Consider the following 16044-nt stretch of genomic DNA (forward strand, 5'->3'; position numbering starts at 1 on the left):
ACTTAGAACAACTGATTAATAAAGTCACTTGACTAAAAACAGAATTTCTTTATAAACCACTTAACATATTTACTCTTGTACACAGACTATTCAAGAAAAACAAAATGGTAAATTTAAGAGTTCAGACATCTTAGACAAGACTTGACTTCTGGGCTTCAGCAAGATGTGGAAACTTTTTTAGAAGAATTTTTGCTTTCTTTCTCTCTAAATTTTCCTTCCGTGCTTTGATGCGGGCTCGTTTCTCACGTTCCAGTCTAGAATAAAAAAAGCATTAACAGCAATTTATACAAAAATATTTCTTTGTTATTCAACACTATCAAAATATGCATAAATCAATTACATCAAAGCCTCAAACATGCCAGTCTCTGGTGTGTTATATATATTACTAAACTTGAATAGTAATCACTGTAAACCTACACAAGTCAAGAGCATCTGAAACCCTATACCAACTATCCCTATTTCCTGACTAGAAAGAATGTCCAGATCTTACGAACCTGTAACAAATTGGGCCTTAAGTTCAATCCTCATATGACTAAGCATCATCTCTTAGCAGAGTGTTAATCTGTGTATAGGGGAAATGATAAGCTAGATTGAGTACTATTTGAAAGTAGGGAATTCCCATAAGTCTCAGGATGTATCTCATGACGTCAAAAATAAATTCTTAGGCTCTGGCTAGACTTACTATTCTTTAAATCAGTTTGTTCCCATACATCAGTATCCCAGGGCATGACACATTTGCTGCATAAATTACAACATAAATTACTTGACCTGTAGGGTCAACTTGGGAGTTGTAAAAATTGAAAATGAAAAAAATCCTTGCATACCAAGCTCTATTTGAATTGATATCTTACAGGATATTTGTCAATAGAAATAAGCTTATATAAAATACAGCAATAAAGAGATGTACTGCTGAAGTTACTAAAAATGAGGTTTTGGGGGAAAAAAAGACAATACAATATGCCAGTGCTATGGGAGAGGTCATAGAAAATTGAGATAACACGTATTACAGCTGGGTGAAGTAAAAAATATGCACATGTAGGAAAAGTATAAAGGCTAAACAAAGTCAAAATGAGATTACTCATTCTATTCATCAGTCTTTGCTTCAACTAAATTTTGACTACAAAAACAAAGACCCATCTGAAAGAATAAAGTTTTGCTATTCTTAATATTAAGATGATGATGCTACATTCTGAAGGTGAGGCTTAAAAAGGCAGTTTCAAAAACAAAATCATTAGAATATGTATAAAACCTGCAAAAGTGATACTGGATTGATACATTCTCATAAATTATTTTAAAAGTTATGGCCAGGTGCAGTGGCTCACACCTGTAATCCCAAACTTTGGGAGGCCAAGGTGAGAGGATCATGAGGTCAAGAGATCAAGACCATCCTGGCCAACACGGTGAAACCCTGTCTCTACTAAGAATACAAAAATTAGCCAGGCGTGGTGGCACATGCCTGTAGTCCCAGCTACTCAGGAGGCTGAGGCAGGAGAATCGCTAGAACCCGGGAGGCAGAGGTTGCAGTGAGCCGCGATCGCACCACTGCACTCCAGCCTGGCAACAAAGCAAGACTCCATCTCAAAACAAAACAAAACAAAAGATTTATAACTTCACCCTGTATGACTAAGGGACAAAAGGATCAAACAGCACAACCCTGGGCTTGGAGCAATCTCAGAGAAAAAGTGCAGTCAGATTTCTTCAGTTGCTTAGCATCTCAACTGGGTGGGTCTTAAGTGTGAATAGCAAGGATTTAAAAGCTGTAGCAACAGAAGAAGCAACAGTGGAAAATAAGCAAGAACACTTAGGAAACAAGGCAAGAGTTCTGACATCGATGGAGGGTAGGTAGCTAAGACTTGTAGGAATGCTGGGAGGAGAAGAATTTAAGATTTTATCCTGTAGACAAGAAGCTGTTGTATGTTTCTGAACAGCCCTGATGTGATTTAAAAAAAAAAAAAAAAAAAGTCTTGAGGAAAATTAGCCAGGAAGCAATACTTGATTGGACTGGCAGAGTCAAGAAGATGTTCGGTAATTCAATTTGATGAAGACACAGACTGCACTAGGGCAAAGACAATGGGAGAAGAAAAGACAGATCCTGGAGACATTCTGCAGCAAGAATTAAATCAAGGACTGATTAAATATATAGCAATGGTGATGAAAAAGATGACGGATGGTTTAGTGCCTATGTGGACTGGATATACTACAGATAAAATGAGGAGAGGTAGCTGGTTCAGTAGGGAAGATGAGTAATTTTAAACGTGATTCTAAAGTGTACTACACACTTTAAAACCAAGCTTAAAGATACATTCCATTCCTATTTAAATTGTTTTTAAAAGTTTGTTTTGGAAAATCAGGGAGGGAAAATCAGTTTTTGAGGAACTTGCTAAAAGTAGAATGTATTATTCAAGAGTTGTTAAAAGCTGTGGTTCTTGTGCTGCTATCGTGCTACTACGATTTCCCCTTTAATTTTCCAGCTGCCTTCCCAGCCTTGAATTTGATTTCTAGCACCTTTAGCCAGGAGCCCTTTGGTTCCTCTGCCCTGTCTCTCTCTGGAGCCACAGCAATGGGAGCTGAGTAGCACCCTTGGCCCAGGAAACCATAAACTAGCAATACTTTTCCCTTCTAATTGCAGTTTTGGGGATTAAACTATATCCTCTGGCTTTGTCTCCTTTTGGATATGGCCCAAGTGTTCTAAAGTAGCTCTTTAAAAAAAAATCTTAAGTTTGTATAGTTATCAGCGAGCGGTTCATGGGAACACTGCACTCCTCTATCATAACAGAAGCCCTATGTTCTCCCTATTGAATGATAAACCTAATGCAGGAAAAATGTGCTAAAGGAAGTATTTGGAGATCAACATTCTGCAGGACAACATAAGTTTAGGTATAATACAACAGACTTCTCTTCCTAGCCATATTTCTTTTCAACAGCCTTGCAATAACATGAACTCACATTGTATGCAACTGAATTATTTGGACCTTCATTTTAACATAACAGTAGAAATTTTTCCATTTACATATAGATACAAGAATAGAAAGGCAATAAAACTTTTGAAAGGATACATACTATAATGTTAACAGTGGCTATTTCTTTTGTTTGTTTGTTTTTTGAGATGGAGTCTCACTCTGTCGCCCAGGCTGGAGTGCAGTGGTGCAATCTCAGCTCACTGCAACCTCCACCTCCCAGGTTCGATCAATTCTCGTACCTCAGCCTCCTAAGTAGCTGAGATTACAGGCACATGCTACCACGGCCGGCTAATTTCTGTATTTTTAGTAGAGATGGGGTTTCGTCACGTTGGCCAGGCTGTTCTGAAACTCCTGTCCTAAAGTGATCCGTCTGCCTTGGCCTCCCAAGTGCTGAGATTACAGGCATGAGCCACTGCGCTTGGCTGACCGTGGCTATTTCTGATGGTGAGCTTATATATGACTTCAACTTTCTTTTTTACCTGACTTTCCTATTTTTTTGTTTGTTTGTTTTTGAGATGGAGTCTCACTCTGTCACCCAGGCTGGAGTGCAGTGGCACGATCTCTGCTCACTGCAAGCTCTACCTCCCGGGTTCACGCCATTCTCCTGCCTCAGCCTCCCGAGTAGCTGGGACTACAGGCGCCCGCCACTATGCCCGTCTAATTTTTTGTATATTTAGTAGAGACGGGGTTTCACCATGTTAGCTGGGATGGTCTCGATCGCCTGACCTCGTGATCCACCCACCTCGGCCTCCCAAAGTGCTGGGATTACAGGTGTGAGCCACCGCGCCCAGCCTGACTTTCCTATTTTTTAAAATACTTACATAATAACAGAAATTAAAATTTAAAGACAGCTTAAGCTTTCTTTATGTCATCTAGTATGATATATGACCATATGTCATCTGGTATAAAGATAATATGTTTTATTAAAGGTACTTGTGCTCACCTGAGAAAATGGTCCACATAAGGCATGGCAAAGAATCGTTTCCTATTGTATCTTTTATTTAGGTGCCAAGGTATAACCCACTGCTTGAACTTGTGCCTGCCAATAAAGAAGTTATTTGCCTTAAAGATAACATTTAATACATTTTCACTTTCCTAATTTACCTCAAAAGGATTAGTCCAAATAAACATTAGTAGAAAATAAAACAGATAAACGTTTTTAGTGAGATGCTTTGGCAATTTCTTTTCTGTGTTGGACTTAAATCCCATTAAAAGAACCTACCAAATGAGTTATGAGTTAAGTGGTATAATGTCAAGAGTACAGGGAAGGTCTCTAACCAAAATGCCTTCCCCATTCTGCCTCTGTTTAAAAGTCTAATGATATTTCATCTTGGTTGTTCAGCCCAAAGGTAAATAAACCTCCCCCCCCCTCCTTCTGAGGGGAGGTTTATTCACCTTTGGGCTGAACAGCCTCCCCACCGAAGGAGGTTTATTTACACCAGGTCTTCTCAGTTATTTACACCTCAGCATGAATGCTGATTATCAGATCCTTTCCCAAAGGCTGACAAGACTCTGGGATTTGAATGTAGGAGAAAGAAGGAGGTATAAAAAATAAACTATTTCATAATTTGCCCTAGGGCTTATCCTGATGGCAATGGGAGCAAACTGAAACTGGTTCATGTGACATTCCCTGAGACTTAAAAAAAAATAGTTCCAGGTTCTCAATGGGCAAAGAGGGCAGGTGTGTGTCCTGAAGTTAGCTTCATGGATTTTATACCTTTTGAAGTGATATGTGTACATGTACATTTTTCTGAGGAAACGATCCATAACTTTCATCAAATTCTCAAAAGGCCTTGTGATTCATATAAGACTAAGAACCACTACAATAAAGACTTATAGGTAACTGAATCGTAGGAATGAGATGTCTGGGCTGGTTTCACCAGATAAAGCTACCTTCATTCATATCCTCCTTCATTAAAGTCCAAAGGGGTGTGGCGCCTCTTCTTTTATTAGATATATCTCTAATATTATCTCATATGGTGCAAGTTTTTTTTTTAAAAGATATTGGGCAGGGGAATGAGGCATGGATTTCCACTCTCATCTTAGAAGAGCCACAGTGTTAACTACATACCAGATGATCCTTCCAAAGATGTCTCTTCTCCAAGCACCAGGTCTAGCTCTTTCCTGACCAGTCTGAAGAAGCCTTAGGGCGTCTTCTCTTTCCTGGACAACTTTATCTAATGCATCCATGGAATCTACTACCTGAAAAGCGAATAGAAAGATACAATTTCAACAATCACCTACTACAAAATTCCTAAAAAAGAAATGTATAAACACTTCTGCTACAGAAAATTTATAATGAATATTTATGCCAAAGAACCACTCTGTTAAGTATTTCCTAAAAATCTTTTTGGCACAAGTATGTCTACATGGGTGTCTAGATTACCACTTTCTATATTTTTAAAAAAGCTTGTAGTTTTTTAATATAATTTCCATATATTAGTTTTGTTTGGAGATACACTTATATAGATTCCTTTTGGAGACCCAATTTGATTCATATTATTTCAAAACTCAATGAGCTAATAAGAAGTGGTAACAATTTGCTATTTTCATTATATTAAAAAAGACATGTTCTGGTCTCAACTAATCACTGTGTCCCTGACATGCAGACACAGATATTGCGGCCTGCTTGGTAACTGTTGCTACTACAGGGAAAGGAATAGCAGTCCATCCAGATATGAATCTCCAAAGATTTATCAAGATGCAAGATGATACTATTAAACTTCTATTTATTTTTACCTCTTTAAGATTTCTATTGTTTTATAATGTATATATTGGCAGAGTAATGTAATATATATATATATATATATATTTTTTTTTTTTTTTTTTTTTGAGACAGTCTTGCTCTGTCATTCAGGCTAGAGCACAGTGGCATGATCCTGGTTCACTGCAACCTCCACCTTCCAGGTTCAAGCGATTCTCCTGCCTCAGCAGCTGGGATTACAGGCACCCGCCACCACGCCCGGCTAATTTTTTGTGTCTTTAGTAGAGATGGGGTTTCACCATGTTGGCCAGGCTGGTCTCAAACTCCTGGCCCCAGGTGATCTGCCCACCTTGGCCTCCCAAAGTGCTGGGATTACAGGCATGAGGCACTGCACCCAGCCTTATATTTGTTTACATATAAATATTCATATGTTGGGGACTGTAATGTGAGATGGGCCAAACTTTTTCATAGTCCTAAATACATACTGAGAGCCATTTTATGTGTATGTCCCTTAGGCATCACAAGAGATATCAAATACTGCGTAAGCACATTTGTTTCTCATAAGAATCCTCAAAAAAAGCACAGATTATAATCTCCCAGGTAGCTATGAGACCTGAAAAAGATGTGAAAGCCACAAATTTAGATAAATTACTTCATGTTTCCTTTTTGCTTTTTGAGACAGGCTCTAGCTCTGTCACCCAGGATGGAGTGCAGTGGCACAATCTTGGCTCACTGCAACCTCTGCCTCCCAGGCTCAAGCAATCCTCCCACTTCAGCCTCCCAAGTAGCTGGGACTACAGGCATGCACCACCACACCCGACTAATTTTTGTATTTTTTTGGTAGAGAAAGGGTTTTGCCATGTAGCCCAGGCTGGTCTCAAACTCCTCAGGCTCAAGTGATCTATTTGCCTTGGCCTCCCAAAGTGCTGGGATTACAGACGTGAGCCATCACACCCGGCTCATAACCTGCTCAGTACAAACTCAGCACTTCTGCTATCCTCAATTTCACTAAACACCTTACAGTAGCTGAATTCACACGCCTTCCTCTTAACTATTTATTTTCTACAAAATCCCTGAAAAAGAAAAGATTACTAAGACAAATTCTATTTTGAAGACAAGCAAACTTAGCAGAGTAAAGGGACCACACTGATAAGGGCTTTCTATAAAACTCTCTAATCTTTAGAAATTTTTAGTAAATCTGGTTGTTCACTAACTACATTAAGGAGTTTGCCTAAGCAAGGGTAAGATTTGAGGCTTCCAGCTGAAATCCAGTGTTAGCTCACAAAGAAAGTAAATGGCTACCAAGTCCACAGAATTAACATTCAGAAGTTCATGACAAGAAATGTGAAGGAAAACCAAAAGTATTATTTAGATATACCTTATTGAAAACAAGTCAAACTCAAAGAGCCTTCTTTTCTATAAGTTTCTCAGTGCCAAGAGCGTCAGTTGAGAGAATATAAAATTAATAGGACTGTGTTCCAGGGTAAGAGTATACACTTCTCTTTACAGCCAAGAATTAACATTACAGAGTACCCCTTGAAACACATTTTTTTAAAAGAGACAAAAAGATACACTTGCAAAATTATAATCAATCTTTTATCATTTGCCTTGTTTCTGCATTTCAAACACAAGGGGACTAACACGTCATTTATTTGTGTGATAAATAGGTACTAATACTCTGAAGAGAAGCACATATAGTGAGCGTCTTTTATCTCAAATGGATAGTTAATACTTTAGTTACAATCATAGCTAACTATTGTGCCAGAATTATATAATTTCTCCCTTGTTATATTATTCTGTAAATAAAATCTGTCTGTAATATGCGTCAACTGGGTATCAACTCAGATCAGCCCAGTGATAAGAATTATATCCCAATTATAATTCTTCTTTTCCCTTTTACTCTTCCTTAAACAGTTTCATATCTTCGGTTTCTATCTTATATTGAGAGTTTTTTTTACATTTTTGCTTAATAAAGTTTCCTTAGTAGTATGTCACAAAACACTGGAAACACCAGATATATTTGAAGTTTGAAAAAATTATGGTCACTTTCAGCTTCTCTGGAGTAAACTTTTAATATTTTGGGTTCTACTGATTGAGAAACTGCAGTACATATGACCTATTGGGCTGAAGTTCACCTCTGAAATATATATTTAAAGCAGATAATCCACTGTTGAAGTTCAAAAGTTCTATAACAGCACCATTATAGCAAAAGCTTTTTCATCAAATAATGTGTTCTTTATAAAGCATCCTTACTTGTCAATGCACTTTTTACTTTTTATTTATTGCAACAGGGTCTTGCTCAGTCACCCAGGCTAGAGTTTGGTGGCGCAATCGTGGCTCACTGCAGCCTCAATCTCCCAGACCCTATACTTTTAAAACAGTTCAATGTCAGGAAACACAAAGAAAAACTGAGTCTCCAGATTAAAGGAGACTAAAGAGACACATGACAATTCATGATGCAGAATTTTCTTTTGCCATAAAGGACACTTGGGATAACTGATAAACTCTGAATAAGATCTGTAGATTACAGCTAATAGAATTGTATCAATGTTAATTTCCTGATTTTGAAATTTACATAGTGATTATTAAGGGAACATCCTGGTTTTTCTTAAGTTTTTATAGATAAAGGGATGTCATGTGTACAACTTACTCTCAAACATTTGAGAAAAAATAGTGTGTATGGAGGACTGATAGATGCATAGAAGGATAAGGTAAATGCTGCAGCAAAACAGAGGAATCTGGGTAAAGGGTATATGAGAATTCCTTCTACTATTCTTGTAATTTTTCTGTGAGTCTAATATTATGTCAAAATAAAGATAAAAGAAAAAATGTTATATAACTCAACTTTCACTACATCAGAATAACCTTTTCCATAATTAGGGTAAATCAATGAGGTTTCATTTTATACCTTCTTTGATTTTCTCCAGGGAAAGTTACGTCCTTCCATCTTAAAAGCAGTGTGGTAATAATGGCTGCGACTGGTGTGAGGAAAGGAAACTAAAGCAGCAAAGGTTAGGCAGCAGGACTAATGCTATTATAAAAACTGAGTTCTGTTCTCACTACTTACTATGCCACAGAAAAAATCAATAAAGGGTTGATCCTGAAAGCAATCGAGTAAAAACATAAATCTAAATAAAAACATATGTCTTTGGCCGGGCGCAATATCTCACACCTGTAATCCCAGCACTTTGGGAGGCCGAGGCGGGCAGATCACGAGGTCAGGAGTTCAAGACCAGCCTGGCCAACATGGTGAAACTCCATCTCTACTAAAAATACAAAAAATTAGCCAGTAGTGGTGGTGTGTGCCTGTGGTCCCAGCTACTTGGGAGGCTGAGGCAGGAGAATAGCTTGAACCCGGGAGGCAGAGGTTGCAGCGAGCTGAGATCGCGCTATTGCACTCAACAAGAGCGAAACTCCGTCTCAAAAAAAAAAGTAACCAACTTTTCACAATATTGTAAATATATTAAACACTACTGACTGTTACACTTAAAAATGGTCAAGACAGTAAATTTTGTTACATGAGTTTTACCACAGTTATTTTAAAAAGCAGTAAAAAACTGATCTAGATACTAACGAAATGGTTAAACCAGGAAGTAGAAATGTAAAGTGGTATAGCTACTTTAGAAAACAGTTTGGCAGTTTCTTAAAATGCTAAATATAGATTTATCACATAAGCCAGCAATTTCACTCCTAGGTATCTACTCAAAAACATTTGTCCACATGTACGTTAGAAGTTGCAGGTAGGTTTGGGAAGCCAAGGTGAGTAGGTCACTTGAGTTCAAGAGTTTGAGACCAGCCTGGCCAACATGGTGAAACCCCATTTATACCAAAAATACAAAAATTAGCTTGGCATGGTGGTACGTGCCTGTAATCCCAGCAACTTGGGAGGCTGAGGCAGGAGAATCGCTTGATCCTGGGAGGTGGAGGTTGCAGTGAGCCAAGATATCACACCACTGCACTCCAGCCTGGGGGTGACAGAGTGAGACCCTCCTGCCACAAAAAAAAAAAAAAAAACCATGTTGCAGGTAGAAATGAGGAATGACTGCAGATGAGTATGAGATTTCTTTTAGGGATGATGGAAATGTTTCCAAATGAGCTATGATGGTTGCACTACTAAAATTTACTAAAAATCAAACAAATAAGAAAAAAGAATCTATTTGACAAGAAATACAGGAACCACATACTCACTCCTTTTAGCTGTAATCATGTATACCACTCTCCAGCCTCCCCAGTCCTTACCTTATCTAACCGCTCTGGACTTGGCATTGGCAATCTCTGCCGCTTGGCCTCCTGCTCTAGGGTTAGAAGCATGTTTCTTTCTTTCAGTAAGACATACCTATACAAAAGAACACAAACCTTGTGATGCTATTCTGTGGTTATGTTAATGAAGTTGTGATTTCTGACATCAAAATTAATTATCTGTACTTGAAAGTCACTTAAGGGCGAGGTGCTGTGGCTCACACCTGTAATCCCAGCACTTTGGGAGGCTGAGGTGGGAGGATTGCTTGACCTCAGGAGTTCAAGACCAGCCTGGGCAACACAGCAAGACTCCATCTCTACAAAAAATAAAAAATATAATTAGCCGAGCATGGCAGCACACACCTTAACCCCAGCTGTTTGGGAGACTGAGGCAGGAGGATTGCTTGAGCCTGGGAATTCAAGGCTATAGTGGGCTAAGATCGCACTACTATACTTCAGCCTGGGGATAAAGTGAGATCTTGTCTCAAAAAAAAAAAAAAAAAAGTCATATTAGAAATCTCAATATATAGAATATGATTACAAAGAATAATCCTTTATACACAGCTATCTTTGCTTATCTATTTGCTCAATAAACTTTCCATCTGTCACATGTATTAAGGCTAAGAGAGTTACAAAGAGGTGTAAAACATAGTCCTTACATTCTGAGGAGAGAGTAGAGAAGGCAGATGGAAGATAAATAACATTTACTGAGTACCTATTATATGCCAGACAATGTGTTAAACATTTTATATACACTTATTTCATCTAGTTTTCACAACCACCTTCTGAGGTTGGTATTATTTCCACTTACTAAACGAAGAAGCTAAGGCTAAGAGAAGTAAGGTATTCTGGGTCATACAGATAATTCAAGATTCAAATCCCTGATCTCCGTGTACAAAATCCATTCTATTTTAACTCCACCATGCTGCTTCTGAAACTGTAATGTGATGTGGGATAATAAGTGGGACAGGCAATAAGTACCAGAAGAATTAAGTGGGGGAGATGAGAAACATCTCTTCTAGCTAAGATGACCAGGCAAAGAGTCATAGAGATGGAATTTATGATAGAAGGGACAGCAGAGCAAACATAATCAAAGGTACTGAAGCAGCAGAGCTAAAGTGAAGGCAGATTTTCTGAATACATCTATTTGAGAATACGAGTTGGGGCCGAGTGCAGTGGCTCACACCTGTAATTCCAGCACTTTCAGAGGCCGAGGCGGGTGGATCACTTGAGGTCAGGAGTTCAAGACCAGCCTGGCCAACATGGTGAAACCCTGTCTCTACTAAAATACAAAAATTAGCTGGGCGTGGTGGTGCGTGCCTGTAATCCCAGCTACTCAGGAGGCTGAGGCAGGAGAAGCTGGAAGGCAGAGGTTGCAGTGGGCTGAGATCACGCCACTGCACTCCAGCCTGGGTGACAAAGTGAGACTTTGTCTCAAAACAAACAAACAAACAAAAAAACAAAAAAGAGAAATGGCAAAACTTTGGTTGGTTGCAGCCATGATGAATGTTGAAATAGCCTTAACTATCCTTTCACTGATAACCCAAGGTAACTAATAGTGCTTTAATACACCTTATGTTTTTATAATGAATAAACATAGTATCAGTGGTTTTTATAAACACTTTACAATTCTTTAATTTGTCATGAAAGATAAACAATGCTTTACATCAGGGGACAAAAAAATGTTGGCCGGGCACAGTGGCTCATGCCTATAATCCCAGTACTTTGGGAAGCCAAGGCAAGTGGATCACTTGAGGCCAGGAATTCAAGACCAGCCTGGCCAACATGGTGAAACCCCATCTCTACTAAAAATACAAAATTTTAGCTGGGCATGGCAGCGTGGGCCTGTAATCCCAGCTACCTGAGAGGCTGAGGCATGAGAATTGCTTGAACCTGGGAGGTGGAGGTTGCAGTGAGCCAAGATCACGCTACTGCATTCCAGTCTGGGTGACAGAGTGAGACTGTGTCTCAAAAACAGAAAATTTAAAAAAGTAAATGTCTACTAGAGTCCCTAGGCAGATAACAATTATGAAGGAAGTAGACGTAGTGAAAGAACCACAGGGTGGCTGAGAAGTGGTGTGTCCCTGCTCCATCTAGAAGGGGCAGTTGCTCCACAGACCAGCCAAGTTGTTGCCATGTAGGAATGCAGGACCAGTGTTGCCAAATCACAGGTCTCATTATTCAAGAGCCGACAAATAATATTTTCTGTGTGAAACTTCCCAATTTAAAAAACAATTACGGTCCAAACAAAACATATCTTTGGGCTACATATAGTACATTAAAAATGCAACCCTGTCTTAAATCCTCTTAACCCTCTCTAATTCATCAGAGCCTGCCAGAAAAATCTACCTAAATTCTCAATTAAATGCACCCTCCAACATACCTTTCCAAAGCAAATACGCTAAAGATTGCAGGTCATGAAAATGTAATAAAAAGGAGAGAATTCTAAATATAACCAATGGCTGGGTGCAGTGGCTCACGCCTGTAATCCCAGGATGTTGGGAGGCTGAGGTGGGAGTATCACTTGAGCCCCAGTGAGACCAGCCTGGGCAACGAAGGGAGACTTGCTCTCCACAAAAAGCAAAAAAATTAGCTGAGTGTGGTGGTGAGTACCTGTGGTCCCAGGTACTCAGGAGGCTGAGGTGGGGGATCACTTGAGCCCAGGAGGTCAAGGCTGCAGTAAGCTGTGACTACACCACTGCACTCCAGCCTGGGCAACAGAGTGAGACCTTGTTTCAAAGAAAAAAACAAAAGCAAACAACTATTCTCTGTTTCATTTTATTAATTGACTGAAATTGCTAGTATAAAGGTGTTAGTAGGACCAATGTAAATTACAGTAAAATTTCTGAATTCCCAACTACTTGAGAATTGTGACATTTGTCATAATCTAACCTCTGTCATATAAAACCTTTCATGATCTTTAACATCAGATTTATCATCCATAGTACTACAAAACAAATCGCTTTACTCAATTTCTTATATCAGATAGATTTAGTTTTTACCTCATTGTTACACTATAACTGCTTCAAACGTCTAGATGTTAATGTACTTAGTATACTTACCAAAGTTTGTGTAAATCTTCATTACTTTTGTTCCTCAGTTGCTGACAGGTCCATGCTGCTCCTATTAAAATAATACATAACATTAAATAATATTTCTAGCCATGTGCCCTTTGGCAAATTATTTAAGCTCTCTAAACCTGTCTAAACCTGTTTCCTTATCTGTAAAATATATAACAGCTTTTTTATAGTATATAACATGTGTAATTAGAGATAAATTAGGTAACATACAAAAATACTATTAACATGACTGGCAATAGCTTCAAAAAATGTTAGCATTAGTACAGAATGTATTTCACACCCTAATGACAAAATACTTTATGTCATTATAAATTAACCGGGGCGGTGGCTCACACCTGTATTCCCAGCACTTTGGGAGGCCAAGATGGCGGGGATCACCTGAGGTCGGGAGTTCAAGACCAGCCTAACCAAGATGGCAAAACCATCTCTACTTAAAATACAAAATTAGCCGGGCGTGGTGGCACATGCCTGTAATCCCAGCTACTCGGGAGGCTGAGGCAGGAGAATCGCTGGAATCCGAGAGGCAGAGGCTGTGGTGAGCCGAGATTGTGCCACTGCACCCCAGCCTGGGCAACAAGAGCAAAACTCCATCTCTAAATAAATGAATAAACTTTAAATTGTCATTAAAAAATAAAATCTAAAATAAGCCCTAAACCTTACTTTAGTTAGCTTGCAGTGAGCCGAGATCGTGCCACTGCAGTCCAGCCTGGCACGACAGAGCGAGACTCCATCTCAAAAAAAAAATAATAATAATAATTTCAACCTATTCCTTTTCTAACCATCTTGCCAATCTGCCAAGGAACAATTAACTCTACTATTATATTGTCCCTTTAATTTTCTCTAGTAGACAGTCCCAAAGAAAACTGAAAAAGGAAACATCTAAATAATTCCTAAACTGGATATATAATCCTAGAACGATGGGGGGGTTCCATAAATATATTTAATGTTGACAAATCCAAGTATCTCACCAGATTTTACTTTTTCTTCCCCCCAGTTTTTTGGGTCATCAAAAAATTCTTCTAGTCCTTTCCTTGACAATGTGGTATGAAGTAATCTATATTGGTGAAAGGATGTCACATTTGGTATACTCTTAGGCAACAAACTAAGAAAAAACCTGCAATTGAACACACATAAACAAGTAAAGTTTTATAATATCTGGATTTTATAAGCCATAAACATTATCATAATAAACATAATCATTTTGTCATCTATAACGTTTTAAAAAGCTACTCAGGGTTTCTGCACAAGAATTTTTTTTTTTTTTCTTATTTAGAGACTGGGTCTCACTATGTTGTCCAGGCTGGTCTCGAACTCCTGGGCTCAAGTGATCCTCCCACCTTGGCCTCCCAAAGTGCTGGGATTACAGGGATGAGCCACCATGCTTGGCCACAATAAATTTTGAAAATGCTTTAGAAAGTATTTTTAATACTGCATTATAGAAGCTGCTACCTTACAATTTCAGAGGTAACAAATTTACACAACTATATTTTAAGGTAACATTTCTGGGTTCTTCTTACATTGCTAATGGGTGCAAACGCAGGTAAAAAGAGCAGTCAATTTTGCAACATGTAGGCTGGGCACTGTGGCTCACACCCGTTATCCCAGAAATTTGGGAGGCTGAGGTGGGAGGATCACTTTGAGCCCAGGAGCTCAAGACCAGCCTGGGCAACATGGCAAAACCTCATCTTTAACAAAAATACAAAAATTAGCCAGGCGTGGTGGCACGTGCCTTATAGTCCCAACTACTTGGGAGGCTGAGGTGGGAGGATGGTTTGAGCCTGGGAGGCAGAGGTTTCAGTGAGCTGAGGTCACACCATTGCACTCCAGCCTGGTCGACAGAGTCAGTCCCTGTCTCAAAAAACAAAAACAAAAAAACCTCACAATTTTGCAACATGTATCAGGAGCCTCAAATACTTCCTCCTTTAATTCAGTAATTCTACATCTAGAAGTTTCAACTGAAGAAATTATCATAGATGGGAATTTATAAATTAAGATGTTTATTAAAGCACTATATAGATATCAAGTTTTTAATTATGTAAATACGCAGCTGAGAATGGTTTAAAAATTACTGTACATCTGGATAATTATTAATTCAAAAATTCTGTTTTTAAAAAATAGCTAATGACCTGAGATGATCTGAAACTAAATAATGAAGTTTATCACAAGTGTTGTATCCCTACCGAAAATATTTAGCCTAAATCTAATCATGAGGAAACAATCACACAAATCCAAATGAAGAAGATTCTTAAAAAGCTAATCTCATCGAAATGTCAAGAACATTAAGAGAGAAAAAAAAGAAATCGTTCCGGATTAGAGACTAAAGAGTCATGGCAACCAATTTAATAAATGATCCTTCACTGGATCCAGGACCAAAAAAATAAATAAATAAAAGAAGTTACTAAGTTACCAGTTACTTTCATTGTAACACATCCTGTAAATACAAATATCTCTTCTTTTTCAATCCATCCAAACTTGACAGACTTGAGTATCATAACAAAAACATCTTCGGTAAAGTTTTTCGCACCTCACCCTGCCCAGGAGGATGCTTCTGTACTTAAAGGTTTATTTACTTCAACAAATGCTGGACATCTACAAACCCCATATACTGTCTTGTCCACAGCAGGCAGCAACAAAATGAGGAAGGAATAGAAATGTCGGAGGTAGGCGACTTCTCCAAGGTCACTCACTCCTCACCAAAGTGGGCTCCGGCTCTGCCATCCAGGCGGCCGTTCCATTCTTGAGTTGTTCTAGGCATCTCGGCAACCAAACAAGATGCAAAGTTGGAGAGGTGGGCAAACCTACTTTATACATCACTTACCCTGTGCAGGCAGGGGCCTGAGGAGTTATTAACGATCGGGAAGTTTTCAGGGCGGATGAAACTCTCCTACAAAGAAGGGCCAAAACGGCCGCAGCCATGTTTTCGCATAACTGGCAAAACGCGTTTCCGCCAACGATAGCGTCACTTCCGGCGTCTCAAGCCGGCGGTGAAGAGAATAGAAACTTGCCCTCACTTAAGAGGGCCACATCCTGCCTTTGTCCTCATTGGTAAATTGGCTCTCTC

At 38.9% G+C, this 16044-nt stretch overlaps 1 protein-coding gene across 2 annotated transcripts; it reads right to left on the reverse strand.

Annotated features, from left to right (window-relative positions):
- Positions 1-33: 33 nt before the first annotated feature.
- MRPL47 (mitochondrial ribosomal protein L47) lies at positions 34-15947 on the reverse strand. 2 transcript variants are annotated; one of them, XM_032174037.2, is made up of 7 exons: positions 15802-15947; positions 13952-14097; positions 12966-13026; positions 9904-10000; positions 5032-5162; positions 3904-3999; positions 34-254 (listed from the first exon to the last, which is right to left on the reverse strand). In XM_032174037.2, exons 1-7 carry the CDS (start codon positions 15897-15899, stop codon positions 131-133), a joined length of 753 nt encoding a protein of 250 aa, XP_032029928.1. In that variant the 5' UTR covers positions 15900-15947; the 3' UTR covers positions 34-130. The 2 variants fall into 2 exon arrangements, with proteins under 2 accessions (XP_032029928.1, XP_032029929.1); XM_032174038.2 differs by lacking the exon at positions 13952-14097 and having other exon boundaries at positions 15802-15890.
- Between the last annotated feature and the right edge of the window lie 97 nt (positions 15948-16044).

The sequence above is a fragment of the Hylobates moloch genome, unplaced genomic scaffold, assembly GCF_009828535.3.
Source record: "Hylobates moloch isolate HMO894 unplaced genomic scaffold, HMol_V3 SCAFFOLD_13, whole genome shotgun sequence".
NCBI lineage: Eukaryota > Metazoa > Chordata > Mammalia > Primates > Hylobatidae > Hylobates > Hylobates moloch.

Bases quoted from the DNA above. Each gene is read 5' to 3' on its own strand.
- MRPL47 (XM_032174037.2), bottom strand. From the start codon at position 15,899: ATGGCTGCGGCCGTTTTGGCCCTTCTTTGTAGGAGAGTTTCATCCGCC. The intron at 5,163-9,903 runs GTAAGGACTGGG...TTCGCTTTTCAG, and splicing joins GTCCAGAGCGGTTAGATAAG to GTAGTAGATTCCATGGATGC. The intron at 4,000-5,031 runs GTATGTAGTTAA...CTTTATTGGCAG, and splicing joins ATCTTTGGAAGGATCATCTG to GCACAAGTTCAAGCAGTGGG.